The sequence below is a fragment of the Oncorhynchus kisutch genome, linkage group LG9, assembly GCF_002021735.2.
Source record: "Oncorhynchus kisutch isolate 150728-3 linkage group LG9, Okis_V2, whole genome shotgun sequence".
Classification (NCBI taxonomy): domain Eukaryota; kingdom Metazoa; phylum Chordata; class Actinopteri; order Salmoniformes; family Salmonidae; genus Oncorhynchus; species Oncorhynchus kisutch.
Window position 1 is genome coordinate 14,691,548 of NC_034182.2, and position 22,365 is coordinate 14,713,912.

The following is a 22,365-nucleotide window of genomic DNA, read 5'->3' on the forward strand; positions in this document are numbered from 1 at the left end:
TTCCTCAATAACAGCTGCTCATTGACTGAGTAGTATCCCCTTTTTCTGAATTTAAGCACTCCAGTGGTGCGCACAGGTCTTGAACCCATGACCTGTCATTGGAGGGCAAGTTCCTTACACCTGAGGCACCAGCTCGTCTCCTCATATATGTATATTTAACATACTGTGAAAATGCATTCAAAATAGTCCAGTGCCGTTGCCTTAGGCCTTGGATTTACGTTCAGAACACAGAGTTGAGATTTGAACCCCACAACCCCAGAGCAACACTCAGGCAGGGATTCAATCCGATCACATGCTACAGGCATTGCAGCTTTCAAGTTATATGCCTATAACCAGCAATCAGATTGAATCCTGGCCTCAATCTGGGTGCCCTATATCCTACAAAGCACATATCCCAGATCCAGCACATCTACCTACCAGCCCTTCTCTCTGTCTGAAGCAGCAGAATGTGATGGAAGTCTGTAGTCCAGTGTTGATTGGTAACCATCTCTCAAGATTCTTTCTTCACTTCTCAGAATTACTGCTAGAGGGCAAATGCTGGGACGTGAGACTGCCTAATACTGTCAGCTGATCATGAAGAAACAAGAAAAAACACAAGACATTCATTACCCTCTGATAATGGTGTTTAATGGCATCAAAGAAAAGCATGAGATAATTGCAACTAATTCACACAGGTTCTGTATTTGCATTCTGGGCAAGATTTAACCGTTCTAAAATGAGTTTCCGAAAATATTAAATAGATAAAAAACGTTTATTTATAACTTTTCTGCCCTGAGATGAATACCTGGATGTCTGGGTTGAAGTCCATTCTGAATTTGTTGTGAATTCTACACATTACAACATCAATATTTGTATGGTCATGTATGTTTACCAATAGCATAAGGAAACATTTCATTTGTTAAAACTCTTTCTCTTAAAACAATTTGAAATAATTACAGTGGTCTGAAATACTCTAAGGTCATGTTGTGGGTTGTCTATAATAATTCCCTTCGTGTTTTTAAATATCCAAATACATTTCCCAGAAGTTATAAGAGCAAACAAGTGTATGAAAGGGAATAAGCAAACATATGACAAAGAAAAATACTGGTTTGATCAAGTGTTAACCGGCAATAGTATTACTTGCATTAGAAATTCAGAACAAGGGTAGGATATATGGAAATAACGCAGCTCAAATTGAAAAATCATTCAAACAAAAATAATGACGATTTCTATCATCCTAATGGTGTAGATTACATCTCAAATTCCAGTGTTCAATTTGTAAACAAGGCTACATGGGATTTCTGTTAATGCAATGACTGTGCAGCCAATGACAACGTCTGCTTTAGGTAGAATGCCAGGAGTCACTTGTCGATTTGACAGATCTAACAATTCCACCTCCGTTGTCAAAACAAAAGCTATGGTGATGTCTGCTAAAGCAGATCTGGTTGAATAGATCCATAATATTTGAAATGGTGAGTTTTGTGACATATGCTTTTTATAAAAGATTTATCAAATTAATAGACTTTCGTGCCTTAGTTTAATTGGTTTAAATTAAAACCTACTACCTTCAATTCAAATTCTGTTTCCTGTGGGGTGTGGCCAATTCAAATTGAATTCAATAAAAAAATAATCTGAATTGACCCCAACCCTGCTCGACATATCACAAACCTTAATGTAAAAACAAACAGATACAAGCCAATTCTGAATAGCTGCCAAGCAAAGTAGAGACTGTTATAAAAAAAGTGGGGATGCGGCTGGAAGCTTCTCTCTAGCTTTCTCTGGGCGTTTTCGGCAACGGGGTGGGGTGTGTGAACCGGTAATAATGCCAGTCTTGGAATGCTTCTGGAGGGATTCCAATTAGAATCAGGTGCTCTTGTCGTTGTCCACCTTCAGGTCCTTGGCCACCAGATTGGCCGTTACCGGATGCATGGCTGCCCGGTGGGCTATGAACACACGCACCGCCTCCTCATGATACTTATCAAAGTTATACACTTCTCTAAAAGAAGGGAGGGAGAACAAGAGGGATTAGGTAGAACACACACACAAAAGGGTCTCTACATAAGAGAATAGGACTCATCATGTTTTTAACAAGATGCTGCCGAGAAATAATTTGATCCAGAAAGCACAACAACGCATGGCATCTAATAACAGAGATTGTCTCAGATAGTGGTGCCGTTGGTTACTTGAATAGTGGCCGTGTGAACTTCATCCTCCCCTGCTCTGTCGCCATCTTCAGTGCCATGGGAACAGCATCCTCCCACTTGGACTTGACACACAGCCGCAGCCACCTGGAAGAAGGGAGCAAACAGTGAGAGCCAATGACACACAGACACATACTGCATGATGGGACCCCAGAACAGGAACTCGCCTGAAGCGGATCTCTGCGTTGTTGAAGGAGTTGAGTTGGTACACTTCCTGCATCCTCTTCACATGGCTGAGGGGGAGGGGCTCCTAGGGGGAAAAGATATGGTCATTGGTCCGCTTTGGATTCGAATAGAGCGATCACATGGCTTATGGAAGGTTGCTATGACGACCGGGTGAGTGACAGTGAGGCGTGTCTACCTGTTGCAGGAGCAGAGACAGGAACTCTATGAGCTGGTGGGTGGAGAGAGTCTTCACATCCCACTCACTGAAATTCCCCAGATCCCCCTCTTTGGTCTAGAGGGGGAGAGAGAAATTAACAACACAGTAATACTTGTAAAAAAAATGCTATGTTCTATCATCCTTAGGTTCTAGAACATACACATTATCAATGCGGAGCATGTACCCTCACCTTCACCCATCTCTTACACAGCGCAATGCAGGCGTCTGCCATGGTGCTGTCATATCTGGGGAGGAGGTGGGGCATCGATTTAACACACACCTCCGATTGACTGGACAGGTAAACAATGACAACCAAAAACAGACCCACAAAATAACAGAAGTGGGGCCTCAAAGGTGTAACAGCCAGGTGAGTGATTCTCAAGTGAAATGGTAAGGGAAACCCACTGTGGTTTGACAGGGGGCATCCCAGGGGTGTGCATCCAGGCGTTCCAGTCCACCTTATTCAGGATGTCCACCTGTGATCGGGTAGGGAGCAGTAAAGGTGAAACAGAGAGGAGTTCAAGAGCCACAGCAAGAGGATTTGATAGCAACTTGGTTAGGTGGAGAGTGGTGGTTACTGTACCTTGTTCTTAAAATAGGTGAAGAGGTAGTGTTTCCACTCCTCAGTAGTGATGCTGCTGTAAGAAAACAGCTGGATGTACGACTTAACAAAACCCATAAACACCTCTGTAAGAGACACAACCAATTACATGAAGCAAGGGACTTCATTTTTATTACTGAATGAAATGCAATTGTGTGTGTGTGTGTCTCTCACCAGGTCCTCCCATGAGCTCCTCCAGGTGGTAGAGAAGAGCGAAACCCTTCTCGTAGGGGACAGAGGAGAAGGCTTCGTCAAGGTCCACCTCATTCAGGTTGGGAACCAGGTTGGTCAGAGGGTTGTTGGCCCCAAACGTGTTCACCTGGGAGACAGAGGTAACAGATCAGATAAGGTCGGGCATACACAGTTGCGCCCGCACGCAAACAAACACAGGTACGAATGAACAGCTAAGCGACTTCAGTGAAGTCGGACACATTACTTAAGCCTTGTTCACACTGCAGGCCTCAATGCTCAAATCAGTTTTGTTTTTCCAAATCATTTGTAACTTCCAAACAGGAAGTTACAAGTGACCAAATTTGATTTCTGTGTGTTCAGACAGCAGTCACTAGCTGACATGGTTACGCCAGTTGTCATAGTAAAGAAGGGTGTGTGCACAGTGGTATAGGCTGATTGGTAGTGGTGCTCGTGCTTCCTATCAACTCAGACGTTATGTAGCGAGCTAAGGTGACAAAGCCTGCCATGGATGTTTCCCAGTTGCTGTGAATGACCAAAATCATGACCTAACTTTCAAAACAAGGCCTTTTTGGTTTGCCACAGCAGTCAACTAGCTAGCTAGGTGGCTGTTTATCTCTCTAGCACATTCACTAATGTTGGTAAACAATTAACAAGCTATTTAGCTACCACATGTTCTTGTCAAACTGTCAGAGTAGCTAGCAAGCAACAAGATATGCCAAATAAAAACCACTTGAGAGAAAATTTATCCAATTTGACTGTTTAAAAACAAGTCGCATGGCCAGGAATCAGATGTATAACTGACTTCAAACCACCTACGAAAGGTGGTTTGAAATGGGACTCGAAATATCAAATTCCATGTGCTTTTTGGGTGTTCAAACCTCAGGAAAAATAACAGATTATATATATATTTTTTAAGGATTTGAGTCAGTTCAAACTGCCAATGTGAACAAGGCTTAAAAGTGTACTCCTGTATGTACCAGTGTTACAGTGTACTCGTGCATGTGTGTGTATTCGCTCACCGATTCCTGCAGCTCCTTCCAGCCGCCCATGGCCTTGAACTGTCTGAACTGTTCACTCTCCATAGACCTGCCAATCATTCTCTCAAGGTACACCGTGTGACCCTCATTCAGCCTGGAGAAGGAAGGGGCACAGACACTAATTATGAACTCATTAACTCCGGAAAGCGATCTTCCTTTTCCATCTCTCACTCCCATTTGTCTGATACTCAGTTATGGCTAATTTGACATATCATTCCCATTCCTTCAAGCGAGAAAAAAACATTAATACAATGTTTTTCTCTGTGTCGTACCAGAAGTGCTCCCAGGTCTTGTTGGTCACCAGGTTGCCAGTCCAGCTGTGAGAGATCTCATGGGCTATGACCTGGAGAGAGAAACAGGAGGAGGACACAGGTTAACACACCCGTACACAGATATAAAACACATACTTGAGAAGACACGGACACCTGTGAACTTACATTGGACAAGGATCTGTCTCCAGCCTAGAAGATAAACATAGGATGAAAGGAATGTTACAACAACAACAAAAATACACAGACAGGGGGATTTGGCAATGTTATGTGTGTGTAAGGTCACTCACCAGCAGCGTGGGAGTGGCATAGGTAAGGCAGGGGTTCTCCATGCCTCCATATGGGAAGGAGGGGGGCAGGACCAGGATGTCATACTGGCCCCACACATACGGCCCCGCAAGGCCCTCAGCGGTCTTCAACATGGTCTCTGTCTGAGAGGGACATACACACCTTTTGGCAAGGCTGACATTTCAATATTAAAAACTCTGCTGATGTAGGATGAGACAAATGACATACGTACCACACAGATACAGTAAATACTGCTAAACTCACCTCCGAGAACTCATATGCTGCCTTGTCCACAAACTCCTTCTCTGACCAAACACGAGACCTGGGCCCAATCTCTCTAGTAAACAACAAACATTTATTACGAATATTTCACTGATCATTTATTCATTTAAAATAATTTGTAGGAAAACTGGGCAATAGTTATATGTATGGGTGGGTGTGTGTGTACCTGCTCTCCAGAGCTCCTACCACGATGGCAATGAGGTAAGAGGGCATGGGCACCTGGGAGGTGTCAAAGGTCAACAAACACAGCGGTCATACACACACAGCCATGTACCTGCTCCAGTCACTGACAATGTACAGAACCAGTTAAAAGTTTGGACACACCTACTGTACTCATTCAAGGGTTTTTCTTTATTTGTACTATTTTCTACATTGTAGAATAATAGTGAAGGCATCAAAACTAGGACTCTGCAGTCCTACTCATCCCAAACCATCTCAATTGGGTTGAGGTCGGTGATTGTGGAGGCCAGGTCATCTGATGCAGCACTCCATCACTCTCCTTGGTCAAATAGTCCTTACACAGTCTGGAGGTGTGTTTTGGGTCATTGTCCCACTAAGATCAAATCAGATGGGATGGCGTATCACTGCAGAAGGCTGTGGTAGCCATGCTGGTTAAGTGTGCCTTAAATTCTAAATAAATCACTGACAGTGTCACCAGCAAAGCTCTCCCACACCATCACACCTCCTCCTCCATGCTTCACGGTGGGAAAAACACATGCGTAGATCATCCGTTCACCTACCCTGCATCTCACAAAGACACAGCGGTTGGAACCAACTATCTAAAATGTGTCCTCATCAGACCAAAGGACTGATTTCCACTGGTCTAATGTCCATTGCTCGGGTTTCTTGGCCCAAGCAATTCTCTTCTCATTGGTGTCCTTTAGTAGTGGTTTCTTTGCTGCAATTCAACCATGAAGGCCTGATTCACGTGTCCTCCTCTGAACAGTTGATGTTGAGATGTGTCAGAGACTTGAACTCTGTGAAGGATTTATTTGGGCTGCAACATCTGAGGCTGGTAACTCTAATGAACTTATCCTCTACAGCAGATGTATTTCTGGATCTTACTTTCCAGTGGCGGTCCTCATGAGAGCCAGTTTCATCGTAGTGCTTGATGGTTTTTGCAACTGTACTTCAAAGTTCTTGAACTTTTCCAGATTGACTGACCTTCATGTCTTAAAGTAATGATGGACTGTCATTTCTCTTTGCTTATTTGAGCTGTTCTTGCCATAATATGGACTTGGTCTTTTACCAAATAGGGCTATCTTCTGTATACCACCCCGACCTTGTCACAACACAACCGATTGGCTCAAACGCATTAAAAAGGAAAGAAATTCTACAAATGAACTTTTAACAAGACACACCTGTTAATGGAAATGCATTCCAAGTTACTACCTCATGAAGGTGGTTGAGAGAATGCCAAGAGTGTGCAAAGCTGTCATCAAGGCAAAGAGGTGGCTACTTTGAAGAATCTCAAATATATCTTGATTTGTTTAGCACTTTTTTGGTTACTACATGATTCCATATGTGTTATTTCATAGTTTTGACGTCTTCATTATTATTCTACAATGTAGAAAATAGTAAAAATAAAGAAAAACCCTCCAAACTTTTGACTGGTACTGCATTTCATTCAGATTGCAGGCGTTCCTTTTGTTATCTGGCCGTTTCATCTAAACATTCCTTGTAATTAACTCGTTATTGCTTGATCAGCAGCTATTTTGGCAGCGCTGTACCTTGAACAGTCAAGCCAAAAAGCAAGACTGACTTACTGTATTAAGCTATGGATGAAAATGGATGGTTGGATGGAGAAATGGATAGAAACAGTGATCGAGAATAGAAACACTGACTGGTTGTCTGAAGCGGTAGATGGCCCGGCTGCTGTCCTGGGGATCAGGCTCCTCTCCGTCCCGTACAGCGCTCATCACAGCCACCAGCTCCTTGGGGACAGACACCTGGGCATAGTAGGTGTGTTTCATGGCGGGAGTATCCTGGCAAGGTACCATGCTCCTGCAATGGGTGGCCTGGAGGGGTTTGAGGTGGTTATTAGCACATTATCACATCAACCACCTAATCTGGATTTATCTCCAAGAGGGGACGGATATAAGTAATGTAAGTAAACAAAGTAATATTGTGTGCAATAATATAGAGGGCTGTTCATATCAATATCAGCGACAGAGGAGACAATGATCATGGTCCTCATTAAACTTATCAGTGCGGCAGCGGGACACTGCACCTTTGGACACACAGGTGATACACACAAAAAAAAGAGGGAGAAGAGGAGGGGGATATAACTAAGAGAGAAAGCAGGGGCAAAAGCAACCTCACCTGGCACAGGTTACAATCAAATGATTCAATCTTTCTTCTGCTAAGAACTTCAAAGAGCAGAACAGGTTTCTGTGCGTGATTACAACACCAGTGGGTGGATGTTGCAGAAGATGGGGTTGGGAAAGTGTTCCCTTGTGATGTCTTTTGAGACAGTCTTACAACTACTTTCACAGTTAAAATGACCGTTGAGCAAGACTGGCATCCAACCCAAAATAATAATAATAAGAGCTTCTAGTCACGGAAGTGGTTTCTGTGCGTGACTACAGTTACACTGGTCAGATATTGTGAAAATGTTGCATTTTGATTGCCAGTCTTGCAACTACTTTTACCATAGAAGTACTGTTCGTGGTGCAGTCTTTTTTTGAATTATAACGAGCCCAACCCAAAAATAAGACTTTGTGTTTGTGCATGTCCATAAACTCAGTGTATGTGTGTGTGTTACCTGGCACTGGCTGAAGAGGTAGGGGTGTTTCTTCCCAGCAGTCTGTTCAGGAGTGAGCCACTGCAGCGCAGAAGCATTAGGAGCCGTCTCATAAGTCACCTCCACGATCACATGCTGACCCCTGAGAAACAAACACACACACTAAATATTACCTCTAAGCCAGTATTCATCAGTTCCACCTCTGAGGGTTGAGTTACCTGGGGTGGAATCAGTGATGTGCAGTGCTCTGAAAGTTACAGATAGAAATGGAATGAATAGAGAAGACACTATTCCCCACTCTATATGAAAAAATCATATCTGTTCAACACAATTAATTTATTTCTGAATGTTCTGTAACATTACATCTTCCTGAACAGGCCCCTAAGGTGTGAGAGTGAGACAGAGGGGGTGGTTATGTCGAGGTAGGTTCCTTGTCAATCATTGGCTTATTGGTGAAATCAGCAGTCAGACAATATCTTCTTTAAGTAAATCAATCAAACCTGTATTAATGCAATTGCAGGCAGAAGTTAACAAGAGAAACAGAGCATGTATGTCTCAGAGTAAGTTCTGCAACCAAGCAAAGGGCGCAGCTGATTATAATATATACATATGATCGCCCCCTGGTGGTGTGATCATCTACATCAATGTATGTGTGCAGCAATAAGCTGAAGTTACCTTATAAGGTAACCTACTATAGTAGCTTCTCTAAATTCTAAGTATCATCTGCATTTTCCACTGTCACACGAGATCAAAAAGTGTCAAAACCAGACAGTGTTAACTTCTCAGCTCTTTACCGAGTTCCGGTCTGACTTACACCCAGCCTGCAGGCACGCTCTGGCAACAGCTATGGTGTAACCGTAAAGACTAATATAGATAGCTTGTGAAAAGTATAGTGGCAGAGATTAAGACACATAGCAACAGTATAATAGTGAGCATATGATTCTTAAGGTCCCCTTAATCAATAATGGGTAGGGGCTTTGGGACCCTTCCCCTACAGTTACCTGGAGAGGTCAAAGGGCAGTGTGATCTCCAGAGGGGTTCCCATGAAGCTGTGCTTGGGTCCCAGAGTGAACTTTGCTGCCTGTCCATTGGCTGTTACCTTGGAGACCTTCAGGTCCTTCGTGTCAAGGGTCTGATGGTAGGAAGGAGAGAGAGAGAGATTAAAGAAAAGGGGAAGTGGGGCAATACGTTTGGGTAACCAACAGTGTCAACAACTACAATAACCACAACCTCCAACTTCCCCCAGATTGTGACTGTAAAACAGCTGTCACCATAAGAAATACACATTTCTATCTCAACCAGGCCCTGAGAGGCTGACTACATTTTCTACACCTGCTGTGAGACACACAGTCTGAACTCCGATCTAAAGTTCACGCGGCTGGTATCACACGCCAGCTCGACCTGTCAAAGTCGTACTGTCACTGAGCAGAACAGTGTCATAAAGTACATATGGCTAGCTACATATCATTCCTGAATGTGACCCACTAATGATCAGATTTGCAATGACTGAGATTCAAATCAGAGCTTGTCTTGCAGCGTGATACGTTGTGTCTGATAAGCTCAACCAATTGCTTTGTAGCAGTGTACTGAAACAGGTGAAACGAAACAAGGGGGTGGGTATAATGTGTTGTACGTTCCAACAGGAATCTGTTCCAAAAATTTCGTAAACAACAAGGTTGCCAACAAACAACGCACACAAAGATGTATAGCGGCAGAATAAGATGCCGGGTAGGGAGTGGGCTGTTTCATTAAGTTTATTTCTGAAAAATGTCTGTCCTCACTCTGGTAGCCTATGGACAAACATTAAGAATAAGATACGTGGGGACGTTGACCCACTTATTCTGGACATGTCCTAAATTACATGTTTATTGGGCTCTCATTTTTTTATTACTTATCTATAGCCTTTGATAGAGTTCTAGCCCCAGACCCAATGACCGCTCTGTTTGGTACAGTTGATGGGAATAACCACGAAGGGAAAGCTGTCTCTCTTTGTACTCTATTAGCCAAAAGGCTCATATTGCAATTTTGGAAACTGGAGACTGTACCTAGCTTTGAAATGTGGTTACGGAATTTAGGGAATGTAATACATATGGAAAAGATTCGATACAATACTTCCAATAAAAGTTCAATGTTTTACAAAATATGGCAGCCGATACTGGATAAATGGTCGAGTCCCGCTTCATAACTGGGTTGACGATCTGCTGCTACTCTGTGCTGTACTCCAATCAATATACATTTTTTGGCTTAACTACACTGCTTGTAATGACTATATGCTGTCTTCTTATACATGTACCACCTAATAGGATTTTATTTTATTTTGTGTATGTGTGAGTTAAGTTGTGTCCTCTAAATGGTCCATCCCATTCAACAGGACAATGAATGTCATTGTTAGTATTGCAGTCTTTTTTTATTCGATTTTTTATTGTAAAATAATAAACATAGTATAAAAATTTTTAAATAATAATAAGATACGTGGTGAGTTGATGCCTATTCCGCAGCTAGTTAGCGAGGTGAATTGATCATGCTACTTTGTATGAGTTGTTTGAAGGCAACCTTGTACTTTAATAGGTTTTTGGAACAGATCCCTGTTGGAACGTTCCACAAATTATACCCACCCGAAACAATGTGTACTGAAACAAGGCTTTTTCCCACGTCAAATTCATTAGCAACACAAATGCATTTGTAGCAAGAATGAATGAATTTGGCTAGCTAAAGTTAGTTTACTAACGTTAACTTTCTGGCTATCCAGATTGAGAAATTAGATAAATACTGTACCAAAGACTTGAAATGATCCACTAAAACCTCCACGGTGAGAGCGACCTTAGCTTTAAGGACATGGCTGTCAAAATCCACATGGAAGGTGAGATTCAGGTGCTTGGTAACGCACTTGGAAAAAGAGGAAAATGAGCAGGGGTCTATAGCTGAAGTCATGTTCGGTCCAGAATCATGAGAGAGCGCAAAACACTTGCATTAGCTATGAACTACAACCCAGCTCACCGCACGTCCATGTGACAGCGCCCTGCTGCATGCATTGTGGGAGTTGTAGTTTACTCTGGAGCTGAACGTGAGTTTCTTTCAAAAATGTATAATCAAACCAGTACATTTACCAGAATGAGCTTTCCGCCCCCTTTCAACGATCTATTTATTTGCATTAGTAAACACTTCGGGGAAACATTTTAATCATGTTGATTTCGAAGCAGTCTCTCAATAGAACTTGATTTTTGCAGAACAACTATCTACTGTAACTACAGGACAGGGGGATTCAGCTGTCATTTCAACCCTTCTCACCGTGGAGAGGCGACGCGTCTTGCTTTCACGTCACGAAGTAAATAGCGGACAGGGCAGCACAATCATTCGGGGCAATGAGGAAATGGACATCTGATTCGTGATGGACAGCTCCGAATCTTCAATTCTTGGACCGACTCTCTTCTCTGTATACATCAATGAGGTCGCTCTTGCTGCTGCTGAGTCCCTGATCCACCTCTACGCAGACGACACCATTCTGTATACTTCCGGCCCTTCTTTGGACACTGTGTTAACAACCCTCCAGGCAAGCTTCAATGCCATACAACTCTCCTTCCGTGGCCTCCAATTGCTCTTAAATACAAGTAAAACTAAATGCATGCTCTTCAACCGATCGCTACCTGCACCTACCAGCCTGTCCAACATCACTACTCTGGACGGCTCTGACTTAGAATACGTGGACAACTACAAATACTTAGGTGTCTGGTTAGACTGTAAACTCTCCTTCCAGACCCATATCAAACATCTCCAATCCAAAGTTACATCTAGAATTGGCTTCCTATTTCGCAACAAAGCATCCTTCACTCATGCTGCCAAACATACCCTTGTAAAACTGACCATCCTACCAGTCCTCGACTTTGGCGATGTCATTTACAAAATAGCCTCCAATACCCTACTCAACAAATTGGATGCAGTCTATCACAGTGCAATCCGTTTTATCACCAAAGCCCCATATACTACCCACCATTGCGGGGCGGCAGCGTAGCCTAGTGGTTAGAGCGTTGGACTAGTAACCGGAAGGTTGCGAGTTCAAACCCCCGAGCTGACAAGGTACAAATCTGTCGTTCTGCCCCTGAACAGGCAGTTAACCCACTGTTCCCAGGCCGTCATTGAAAATAAGAATGTGTTCTTAACTGACTTGCATGGTTAAATAAAGGTTAAATAAAAAAAAAAAAAAAAAAAAAAAATTGCGACCTGTACGTTATCGTTGGCTGGCCCTCGCTTCATACTCGTCGCCAAACCCACTGGCTCCATGTCATCTACAAGACCCTGCTAGGTAAAGTCCCCCCTTATCTCAGCTCGCTGGTCACCATAGCATCTCCCACCTGTAGCACACGCTCCAGCAGGTATATCTCTCTAGTCATCCCCAAAACCAATTCTTTCTTTGGCCGCCTCTCCTTCCAGTTCTCTGCTGCCAATGACTGGAACGAACTACAAAAATCTCTGAAACTGGAAACACTTATCTCCCTCACTAGCTTTAAGCACCAACTGTCAGAGCAGCTCACAGATTACTGCACCTGTACATAGCCCACCTATAATTTAGCCCAAACAACTACCTCTTTCCCAACTGTATTTAATTTTTATTTATTTATTTATTTTGCTCCTTTGCACCCCATTATTATTATTTCTACTTTGCACATTCTTCCATTGCAAAACTACCATTCCAGTGTTTTACTTGCTATATTGTATTTACTTTGCCACCATGGCCTTTTTTGCCTTTACCTCCCTTCTCACCTCATTTGCTCACATTGTATATAGACTTGTTTATACTGTATTATTGACTGTATGTTTGTTTTATTCCATGTGTAACTCTGTGTCGTTGTATCTGTCGAACTGCTTTGCTTTATCTTGGCCAGGTCGCAATTGTAAATGAGAACTTGTTCTCAACTTGCCTACCTGGTTAAATAAAGGTAAAATAAAATAAATAAAATCTCGTCTTGTTGAGTCAGAGAATACAGAATCGAGTTTGCCTTGGGCCCGGTTCTCTTCGTCTGCGTCGTTACCTTCGACCTCGGCCAAGCCAGAGGTATTTATCGGTTGCAATGTACTTTACTGTAGTGTAGCATCCCTAAAATGTGTTGTTGACACCCAATCTAGCTAGCTAGCTAGCGTGCTAATGATGTTAATGCAGAAAGAAATCATGATCCACATCAACCTCATGTGTTTCATAATCTGGCCAAGCATAGTGACATCATGACATATTGGCATTTTCTCCTCTATTCCAGCTGGTGTACCCCACACCATGTGAAACTCACTGAGAAGGAGGTATGAAATGAATTTATGCTCATAATTTTTGTGATGCACCCCATACATAACAAGCTAGTTGCCTGTCAATTAATAAATCATTTTGTAAGACCCTGATTGTGCTTCCTCTCCTTTAAACTCCAGAAAACTAGCATTTGCTACCTGTCATTCCCTGGCTCTTACTCAGGTTAGTGTATTAGATGACACATTCTGTCATCACAAAATACATTACAGTCAGAGGCCTAACCCCCAAATCGATCCAGGGCCCTATGCACTTGTGGAGATCTGACATGATTTGATGGCTTTTAACAATATGGTGACACTTCCACCTATCCTATCAGAAGTTGGAACTATTACCATATTGCAGAGTTCCCCACGGGTGATTTTATTTGTCCCGCAAAGTTTTCTGAGCAAAAATAATAATACTAATTAAGTTTTATTGCTGGACACAAAAGACTGAAAAAAAACTAGCAAATCAGCTCCAAGTGATTTTAATTTTGGAAATATGTTCCTAAGTATTCCCAGGCATAGTAGAGCGAGAGATACATGTGATCGTATACAAATGTAAGTAAAGTTGGAAATTATGTTTTAATCCCATATTACATCCGTTTGGGCTTCTTGCAGGCAATTTGCAGTCTACAAATGATTTGTAATTATGTTCTGGCCCTCTGACCAGTTGCTCAAGAAAAGATCGGCCCACGGCTGAATTTAGTTGATGATCTTTGCCAAATTGCTTCCACTTGTCAAATCCACTCAGATCTCCACAAGTGTATAGGGCGTAGGGTCTAGGGGTCGATTTGGGATTGGGCCAAAAATCTATATCAGTCACATGACCTGTGTGATGTTTCCCAGGATGCCTTGGGGACACCCAGTTCAGCTTCAGATTGCATCAGTCTGTGGGCCGCAGGGGCTCCTGGTTTGTAGAGGAGAATGCCTACAGCAGAGATGCACCCAAATCATATTTATGAAGATCTGATTGGATTTGACAGGTGTAAGCAATAGGGTAATAGTTGCCCTCTGATGGCTAGGTGAAAGTTTCACTATATTGCCTATATCAACCAAGTCCTCTCACATCTCCACAAGTGCATAGGGTGTAGGGCTTAGTCTTAGCGGTCGATTTGTGATTGGGCGTCTCATCGGTCCTTTGCTGTGGTCTGACTGAACAACTGGTCCAGGGACAGTTTGGTTGCTTACTTTTTAGGGTTATGGTTGGTTCTTTGGTAGGGACCGCTAATCTGAAATCAGTGACTGGAGTGGAATATTCATGTCAGCCACCACTAAACTTCTGTCATTGCAATAACTTATTATCTAACCTCTCCCCCTTTCCCTTTCTCCCTTAGCGAGCGCTGGCCCATTTCTATGGCTATGTCTACTTCAGACAAGTCGAGGACGCCGCCGTCAAAAGAGGCTACTTTCAGAAGGTGAGAAGCTTATGTTGCAGATCTGCTTAGTAATCAGAACCACAATGTATTCACATTTGGTTTTCTTTCATTCTCTCTCCTGCCTTTCTATTTCACTTTCTCGCTAGTCTCTTGTACTGGTGTCCAGACTACCGTATACCCACCTCTTTCAGTCCTTGCTGCAGATCATAGCTCCAGAGTATTTTGAGAAGTTGGAACCTTGCCTTGAAGCAGGTGGGGCGATATATAACCTCTTGTCTTATTTCTAATTCATCTCCCATTATAGTTAACTAGGGCTCTAAGGTACAGTCTGGACTCTACTTCCCTAACATCTTTCTCACTCTCCCACCATGCAGTGTGCAACGAGATTGACCAATGGCAATCTCCGGTGCCAGGGCTGACACTCAACCTACCTGTGACGGGCGTGGTCATGCAGGTCAGGATCCCATCCAAAAACGACAAACCAGGGGGGAGCCCGGTGAAACAAGCCCAAAAGGAGGTTGGTATAGCTTTTTATGTAATGGGCCACGTGCCCATGAAAATACGACTTCTCTATGATGTTAGTAAAGTTGATGGGTATCGCTAGAGGACTTCATCTAAAGAGTATGTTTCTGTTATTACCAGGATCTTCTACCAGCCCCTATGATGCTATCGACCATACATGAGCTTGACCTCTTAAAGTGAATATCTAAACATATACTTTACATAGTTATGTATCTGTGTAAATTACATGGCTTGAACTTAGCTGTATTTTCAGTTTAATTTGAGGATGCATTGTATTAGTGAAAGCAGCATCGTATATGAACTGACCTTTGCCCTCTGACCTATCCAGGTGTTTCCAGTCCTTCCTGATCCACCTGCAGATACTCTGGAGGCTCATGCTGATCGGGGAGCCAGTGGTCATCATGGCACCCTCTCCCACTGTCTCCTCGGAAACCGTGCTGGCCCTAGCGAGGTAAACAGAAAATTCATGAAATATGACATTTAGCGTCACGTGTATGTACCGTAACTCTGTGAGTTTGTAAAATAAAAATTGTCTTTCTCCCATCCTACAGCTCGATTGCTCCACTGCAGTATTGCTGTGATTACAGGCCCTACTTCACCATACACGACACTGAGTTTAAGGAGTATACCACTACGACACAGGCACCGTGAGTAGGGCTTACTCTAAACACTGTGTTTATACTCTGTCATACCCAAGGGGCAACTCAACTCACCCTGCTCCCTTTCTCTCGCCTTTCCAGTCCCTATGTGATTCTGGGGGTCACTAATCCCTTCTTCATAAAGACCTTTCAGTCCTGGCCCCACATTATACACCTTGGAGAACTCAAGATGTCAGGTGACCTGCCTGTGAAGGTGAAGAAACTAGCCAAACTGAAAACACTGGACACTAAGTCAGGTAAAACATCTGGAGTTATGGAACCAACATGGTTTGAGAGTGAGTTGGTGTGTAAAAACATGTTCTCCCAACCTGTAGGTATCTACACAGCACATAAAATGTTCCTTCAAAAAGAGAAGTCTCTCATCAAAAGACTCCTGAAAGGGATCATCTGAGGTGCAGAGTGCCATCTTGAGAAGACATCTGTTAGAACTCACCCAGAGCTTCATCATCCCACTGAGGGGACTGCCTTCCCTACCACACATCCATCCCACCCCTATATAGACTATCTGTCCTGCTGTGTGTCTCCCCTGTCTCCCCTAGTAACGCTACCTGGCCAGCCTGATGCCTCTGCTAGAGGTCTGTGACTCCTTAGAAGGTGGTTGACATTGGTAGCAAACCTGTTTCTATGGTATGTTGATACTATGTTTGAATACGGTAATACGTGTGTGTTTCAGACCCCTCAGATCCGTTTCCTTCAGTCAGGAGGAGTTCATGGGGACTGTGGAGCACGCTGGACCTCGGCTCACCTCTGTGCACAAAGGTATGTCCACCTGCCACCTCATCTGTCATTTCTAACTATTGTATCTAGTTGTGGCACATATTTTTCAAACAAATCATCCATAATGCATTGCACTTTGATGTATGGCCTAGGAGGAAATTCTTCAGGTCCCCCAACTTCGATGGCTGGTATCGCCTGCGACACGGAGATGGCCCAGAAACCAGAATGTCTCCACCTAGAGGTCGTCTGTGATGCTGTGAGTTGATCCCCACAGCCTTGTTCACTCACACCTAAAGACATTAGTTTAACTCGACTTACAGAGCATCATGTGACCAATAAACTCAACCACACGACTCCACTGACTTTAATTCAGTTAGGAGTCCTTTCCCTACCCATAAGAGTTGGTTCGTTTTAATGTTTTGTTAATGATCTACTCACCCAGGACCTGCTGGGTTGGACCAAAGGCAAGTCAGAGGTGGAGATCGTGGACCTGGTCCTGAAGCTGAGGGAAACTGATCAGTAACCCATCAATATGTCCATTACACACACCTCAACCATTTGTAACATGCTATATTTAGTGTAAGAAATTAATTCTGTGCCACAAACCATTGCGTACTATAGTCTGTCTGTCCCCCAATCCAGATGAAGGCTGGAAAGCAGCAGCTCCCAGTGAAGGAAGGGGTGCTGGAGAACCTAGAGGGATACCCCCAGACTATCATCAACTCTGTACCATAGGACATGCTGACTGTACTACACAGATACTGACACACTGCTGAATAGATACAGAAACTGATGCTGAAGTGTTTTTTGTTTTGTTTTGTCTTTTAAAAACAAACAACCTGAATTTAAAGTATTGCCATCAGCCAAAACACTACACCCTCTGGGTAATATCATGTAGCAAACTAGAAGTTTAGGTGATATTAGAAACATGGCTATGGTTCATCATGACAATAATATTAGATTAGAGAGTAGTTGAAATGTAGACTTTATGAGATTATGCCTTCACTAAGTATCCTGATTGTTACTAGTGGGATTGAAGCATATACCTGTGGAGAGGGACATGTTTGAGTATAGCCTGTGTGAGTATTTAACATCCATAGTTGTCAGCGTAAAATATAACTATCATATTAGCCTACATTTTTTTATTTTGATGAGTTTAAAACTCCTGTCATTAAACCCATAAAAGGGGTGAGTTACATTTAAGTAACTACATTGATGAAAGCCTCAATCTCAGTATTTTCTATTGATCAAGCTCAAATAAATCACACTACATTGAAACACTGCTAAATATCCAGGTTACAAAATCTTAAGATGCCAGATTTTAGTTTAGGGTTGTATGTGGACACCCCTTCAAATTAGTGGCTTCGGCTATTTCGGCTACACCCGTTGCTGACAGATTTTTTTTAAATCGAGCAAACAGCAATGCAATGTCCATAGACAAACATTGGTAGTAAAATGGCCCATATTGAAGAGCTCAGTGACTTTCAATGTGGCCCCATCATAGGATGCCACCTTTTCAACAAGTCAATTTGTCAAATTTGTGGAAACGTCTAGGTGCAACAACAGCTCAGCCGTGAAGTAGTAGGCCACACAAGCTCACAGAACGGGACCCCCGAGTGCTGAAGCGTGTAGAAATTGTCTGTCCTCGGTTGCAACACTCACTACCGAATTCCAAACTGCATCTGGAAGCAACGTCAGCACAATAACTGTTAGTCGGGAGCTTCTTGAAATGGGTTTCCATGGCTGAGCAGCCACACACAAGCCTAAGATCACCATGCGCAATGCCAAGCGTCGGCTGGAGTGGTGTATAGCTCGCCGCCATTGGACTGGAGTGATGAATCACGCTCCACCATCTGGCAGAGGAATCTGGTTTTGCCGGATACCAGGAGAACCCTACATTCCCCAATGCAGTGCCAACTGTAAAGTTTGGTGGATGAATAATGGTCTGGGGCTGTTTTTCATGGTTCGGGCTAGGCCCCTTAGTTAGGGAAATCTTAACGCTTACGATTCTGTGCTTCCAACTTTGTAGCACCAGTTTGGTGAAGGCCCTTTCCTGTTTCGGAATGGCGAGGTCCATACAAAAATGGTTTGTCAGGATTGGTGTGGAATAATAGCTCCCTGGTACACAGAAAATACCCGAGCTCTGAAGCAAGCTTCCAGAAAATTGGAACGGAAATGGCGCCACACCAAACTGGAAGTCTTCCGACTAGCTTGGAAGGACGGTACCGTGCAGTACCGTAGAGCCCTTACTGCTGCTCGATCATCCTATTTTTCTAACTTAATTGAGGAAAATAAGAACAATCCGAAATTCCTTTTTAATACTGTCGCAAAGCTAACTAAAAAGCAGCATTCCCCAAGAGAGGATGACTTTCACTTTAGCAGTGATAAATTCATGAACTTCTTTGAGGAAAAGATTATGATTATTAGAAAGCAAATTACGGACTCCTCTTTAAACCTGCGTATTCCTCCAAACCTCAGTTGTCCTGAGTCTGCACAACTCTGCCAGGACCTAGGATCAAGAGAGACGTTCAAGTGTTTTAGTACTATATCTCTTGACACAATGATGAAAATAATCATGGCCTCTAAACCTTCAAGCTGCATACTGGACCCTATTCCAACTAAACTACTGAAAGAGCTGCTTCCTGTGCTTGGCCCTCCTATGTTGAACATAATAAACGGCTCTCTATCCACTGGATGTGTACCAAACTCACTAAAAGTGGCAGTAATAAAGCCTCTCTTGAAAAAGCCAAACCTTGACCCAGAAAATATAAAAAACTATCGGCCTATATCGAATCTTCCATTCCTCTCAAAAATTTTAGAGAAGGCTGTTGCGCAGCAACTCACTGCCTTCCTGAAGACAAACAATGTATACGAAATGCTTCAGTCTGGTTTTAGACCCCATCATAGCACTGAGACGGCACTTGTGAAGGTGGTAAATGACATTTTAATGGCATCGGACCGAGGCTCTGCATCTGTCCTCGTGCTCCTAGACCTTAGTGCTGCTTTTGATACCATCGATCACCACATTCTTTTGGAGAGATTGGAAACCCAAATTGGTCTACACGGACATGTTCTGGCCTGGTTTAGATCTTATCTGTCGGAAAGATATCAGTTTGTCTCTGTGAATGGTTTGTCCTCTGACAAATCAACTGTAAATTTCGGTGTTCCTCAAGGTTCCGTTTTAGGACCACTATTGTTTTCACTATATATTTTACCTCTTGGGGATGTTATTCGAAAACATAATGTAAACTTTCACTACTTTCACTGCTATGCAAAATTGCCCTCGCTAGAAGCATGTGTTTCAGACATAAGGAAGTGGATGGCTGCAAACTTTCTACTATTAAACTCGGACAAAACAGAGATGCTTGTTCTAGGTCCCAAGAAACAAAGAGATCTTCTGTTGAATCTGACAATTAATCTTAATGGTTGTATAGTCGTCTCAAATAAAACTGTGAAGGACCTCGGCGTTACTCTGGACCCTGATCTCTCTTTTGAAGAACATATCAAGACCATTTCGAGGACAGCTTTTTTCCATCTACGTAACATTGCAAAAATCAGAAACTTTCTGTCCAAAAATGATGCAGAAAAATTAATCCATGCTTTTGTCACTTCTAGGTTAGACTACTGCAATGCTCTATTTTCCGGCTACCCGGATAAAGCACTAAATAAACTTCAGTTAGTGCTAAATACGGCTGCTAGAATCCTGACTAGAACCAAAAAATTTGATCATATTACTCCAGTGCTAGCCTCTCTACACTGGCTTCCTGTCAAAGCAAGGGCTGATTTCAAGGTTTTACTGCTAACCTACAAAGCATTACATGGGCTTGCTCCTACCTATCTCTCTGATTTGGTCCTGCCGTACATACCTACACGTACGCTACGGTCACAAGACGCAGGCCTCCTAATTGTCCCTAGAATTTCTAAGCAAACAGCTGGAGGCAGGGCTTTCTCCTATAGAGCTCCATTTTTATGGAACGGTCTGCCTACCCATGTCAGAGACGCAAACTCGGTCTCAACCTTTAAGTCTTTACTGAAGACTCATCTCTTCAGTGGGTCATATGATTGAGTGTAGTCTGGCCCAGGAGTGGGAAGGTGAACGGAAAGGCTCTGGAGCAACGAACCGCCCTTGCTGTCTCTGCCTGGCCTGTTCCCCTCTTTCCACCGGGATTCTCTGCCTCTAACCCTATTACAGGGGCTGAGCCACTGGCTTGCTGGGGCTCTCTCATGCCGTCCCTGGAGGGGGTGCGTCACCTGAGTGGGTTGATTCACTGTTGTGGTCATCCTGTCTGGGTTGGCGCCCCCCCCTTGGGTTGTGCCGTGGCGGAGATCTTTGTGGGCTATACTCAGCCTTGTCTCAGGATGGTAAGTTGGTGGTTGAAGATATCCCTCTAGTGGTGTGGGGGCTGTGCTTTGGCAAAGTGGGTGGGGTTATATCCTTCCTGTTTGGCCCTGTCCGGGGGTGTCCTCGGATGGGGCCACAGTGTCTCCTGACCCCTCCTGTCTCAGCCTCCAGTATTTATGCTGCAGTAGTTTATGTGTCGGGGGGCTGGGGTCAGTTTGTTATATCTGGAGTACTTCTCCTGTCCTATTCGGTGTCCTGTGTGAATCTAAGTGTGCGTTCTCTAATTCTCTCCTTCTCTCTTTCTTTCTCTCTCTCGGAGGACCTGAGCCCTAGGACCATGCCCCAGGACTACCTGACATGATGACTCCTTGCTGTCCCCAGTCCACCTGGCCATGCTGCTGTTCCAGTTTCAACTGACCTGAGCCCTAGGACCATGCCCCAGGACTACCTGACATGATGACTCCTTGCTGTCCCCAGTCCACCTGGCCATGCTGCTGCTCCAGTTTCAACTTCCACCTGACTGTGCTGCTGCTCCAGTTTCAACTGTTCTGCCTTATTATTATTCGACCATGCTGGTCATTTATGAACATTTGAACATCTTGGCCATGTTCTGTTATAATCTCCACCCGGCACAGCCAGAAGAGGACTGGCCACCCCACATAGCCTGGTTCCTCTCTAGGTTTCTTCCTAGGTATTGGCCTTTCTAGGGAGTTTTTCCTAGCCACCGTGCTTCTACACCTGCATTGCTTGCTGTTTGGGGTTTTAGGCTGGGTTTCTGTACAGCACTTTGAGATATCAGCTGATGTACGAAGGGCTATATAAATAAATTTGATTTGATTTGATTTGAATAACCTCACTGTCCTGCACAGAGCCCTGACCTCACTCATGCTCTTGTGGCTGAATGGAAGCAAGTCCTCAACATCTAGTGGAAAGCCTTCCCAGAAGAGTGGAGGCTGTTATTGCAGCAAAGAGGGGACCAACTCTGTCAATGCCCATGATTTTGGAATGAGATGTTTGACGAGCAGGTGTCCACATACTTTTGGCCATGTAGTGTACTTGGTGCACAGTAGACATGGCTGAAACTGAGCTTATTTCTTTAATGTTAAAGTGGTCAATGAGTGCATAAAACACACTTGTGGGTATGGGCAGTTTTTGTTTAAAGTTGACAGTGCCAATCCTAGCCAAAGCCATCAGCTAACATCTTTCTACAACCACTCATTACATTGCCGGTTACCAGTGAATGTAAAACGAATGCAGCTGATCAGGGCTTCTACCTCATTCACTGCACTCCCTTTTGTCTGTCTACTAGGCCTGTGTTTACATAGGCAGTCCAATTATGATTTTTTCGCTAATTGGTCTTTTGACCAATCAGATCAGATGTGAAAAGATCTGTGATTGGTCAAAAGACCAATTAGTGGAAAAAAATATCAGAATTGGGCTGCCTGCTAAACACAGCCCTATAGTTTCTCAAATAGGTACAGTATATGTGGTACTTAAATAC

At 43.5% G+C, this 22,365-nt stretch overlaps 2 protein-coding genes across 2 annotated transcripts; one reads left to right on the forward strand and one right to left on the reverse strand.

Annotated features, from left to right (window-relative positions):
• Positions 1 to 605: 605 nt before the first annotated feature.
• Positions 606 to 11,007, reverse strand: LOC109896797 (leukotriene A-4 hydrolase). Its single transcript, XM_020491155.2, has 18 exons — positions 10,750 to 11,007; positions 8,976 to 9,106; positions 7,996 to 8,116; positions 7,076 to 7,249; positions 5,398 to 5,450; positions 5,214 to 5,286; positions 4,952 to 5,092; positions 4,830 to 4,853; positions 4,665 to 4,735; positions 4,375 to 4,486; positions 3,338 to 3,482; positions 3,146 to 3,249; positions 2,968 to 3,038; positions 2,753 to 2,807; positions 2,542 to 2,637; positions 2,348 to 2,430; positions 2,163 to 2,267; positions 606 to 1,975 (listed from the first exon to the last, which is right to left on the reverse strand). The coding sequence occupies exons 1-18, from the start codon at positions 10,903 to 10,905 to the stop codon at positions 1,843 to 1,845; spliced, it is 1,848 nt and encodes a 615-aa protein (XP_020346744.1). The 5' UTR covers positions 10,906 to 11,007; the 3' UTR covers positions 606 to 1,842.
• A 3,440-nt stretch (positions 11,008 to 14,447) lies between these two features.
• On the forward strand, positions 14,448 to 17,930 carry LOC109896325 (protein DENND6B-like). Its single transcript, XM_031831339.1, has 11 exons — positions 14,448 to 14,462; positions 14,583 to 14,663; positions 14,771 to 14,876; positions 14,999 to 15,145; positions 15,280 to 15,322; positions 15,475 to 15,597; positions 15,698 to 15,793; positions 15,887 to 16,041; positions 16,479 to 16,564; positions 16,675 to 16,778; positions 16,965 to 17,930. The coding sequence occupies exons 1-10, from the start codon at positions 14,448 to 14,450 to the stop codon at positions 16,759 to 16,761; spliced, it is 939 nt and encodes a 312-aa protein (XP_031687199.1). The 3' UTR covers positions 16,762 to 16,778; positions 16,965 to 17,930.
• The last annotated feature ends 4,435 nt before the right edge of the window (positions 17,931 to 22,365 follow it).

Bases quoted from the DNA above. Each gene is read 5' to 3' on its own strand.
- LOC109896325 (XM_031831339.1), top strand. The intron at 15,794-15,886 runs GTGAGTAGGGCT...TCGCCTTTCCAG, and splicing joins ACCACTACGACACAGGCACC to TCCCTATGTGATTCTGGGGG. The intron at 16,565-16,674 runs GTATGTCCACCT...TGTATGGCCTAG, and splicing joins GCTCACCTCTGTGCACAAAG to GAGGAAATTCTTCAGGTCCC.
- LOC109896797 (XM_020491155.2), bottom strand. From the start codon at position 10,905: ATGACTTCAGCTATAGACCCCTGCTCATTTTCCTCTTTTTCCAAGTGC. The intron at 4,736-4,829 runs GTAAGTTCACAG...TTCTCTCTCCAG, and splicing joins GAGACAGATCCTTGTCCAAT to GTCATAGCCCATGAGATCTC. The intron at 4,487-4,664 runs GTACGACACAGA...TTCCTTCTCCAG, and splicing joins AAGACCTGGGAGCACTTCTG to GCTGAATGAGGGTCACACGG.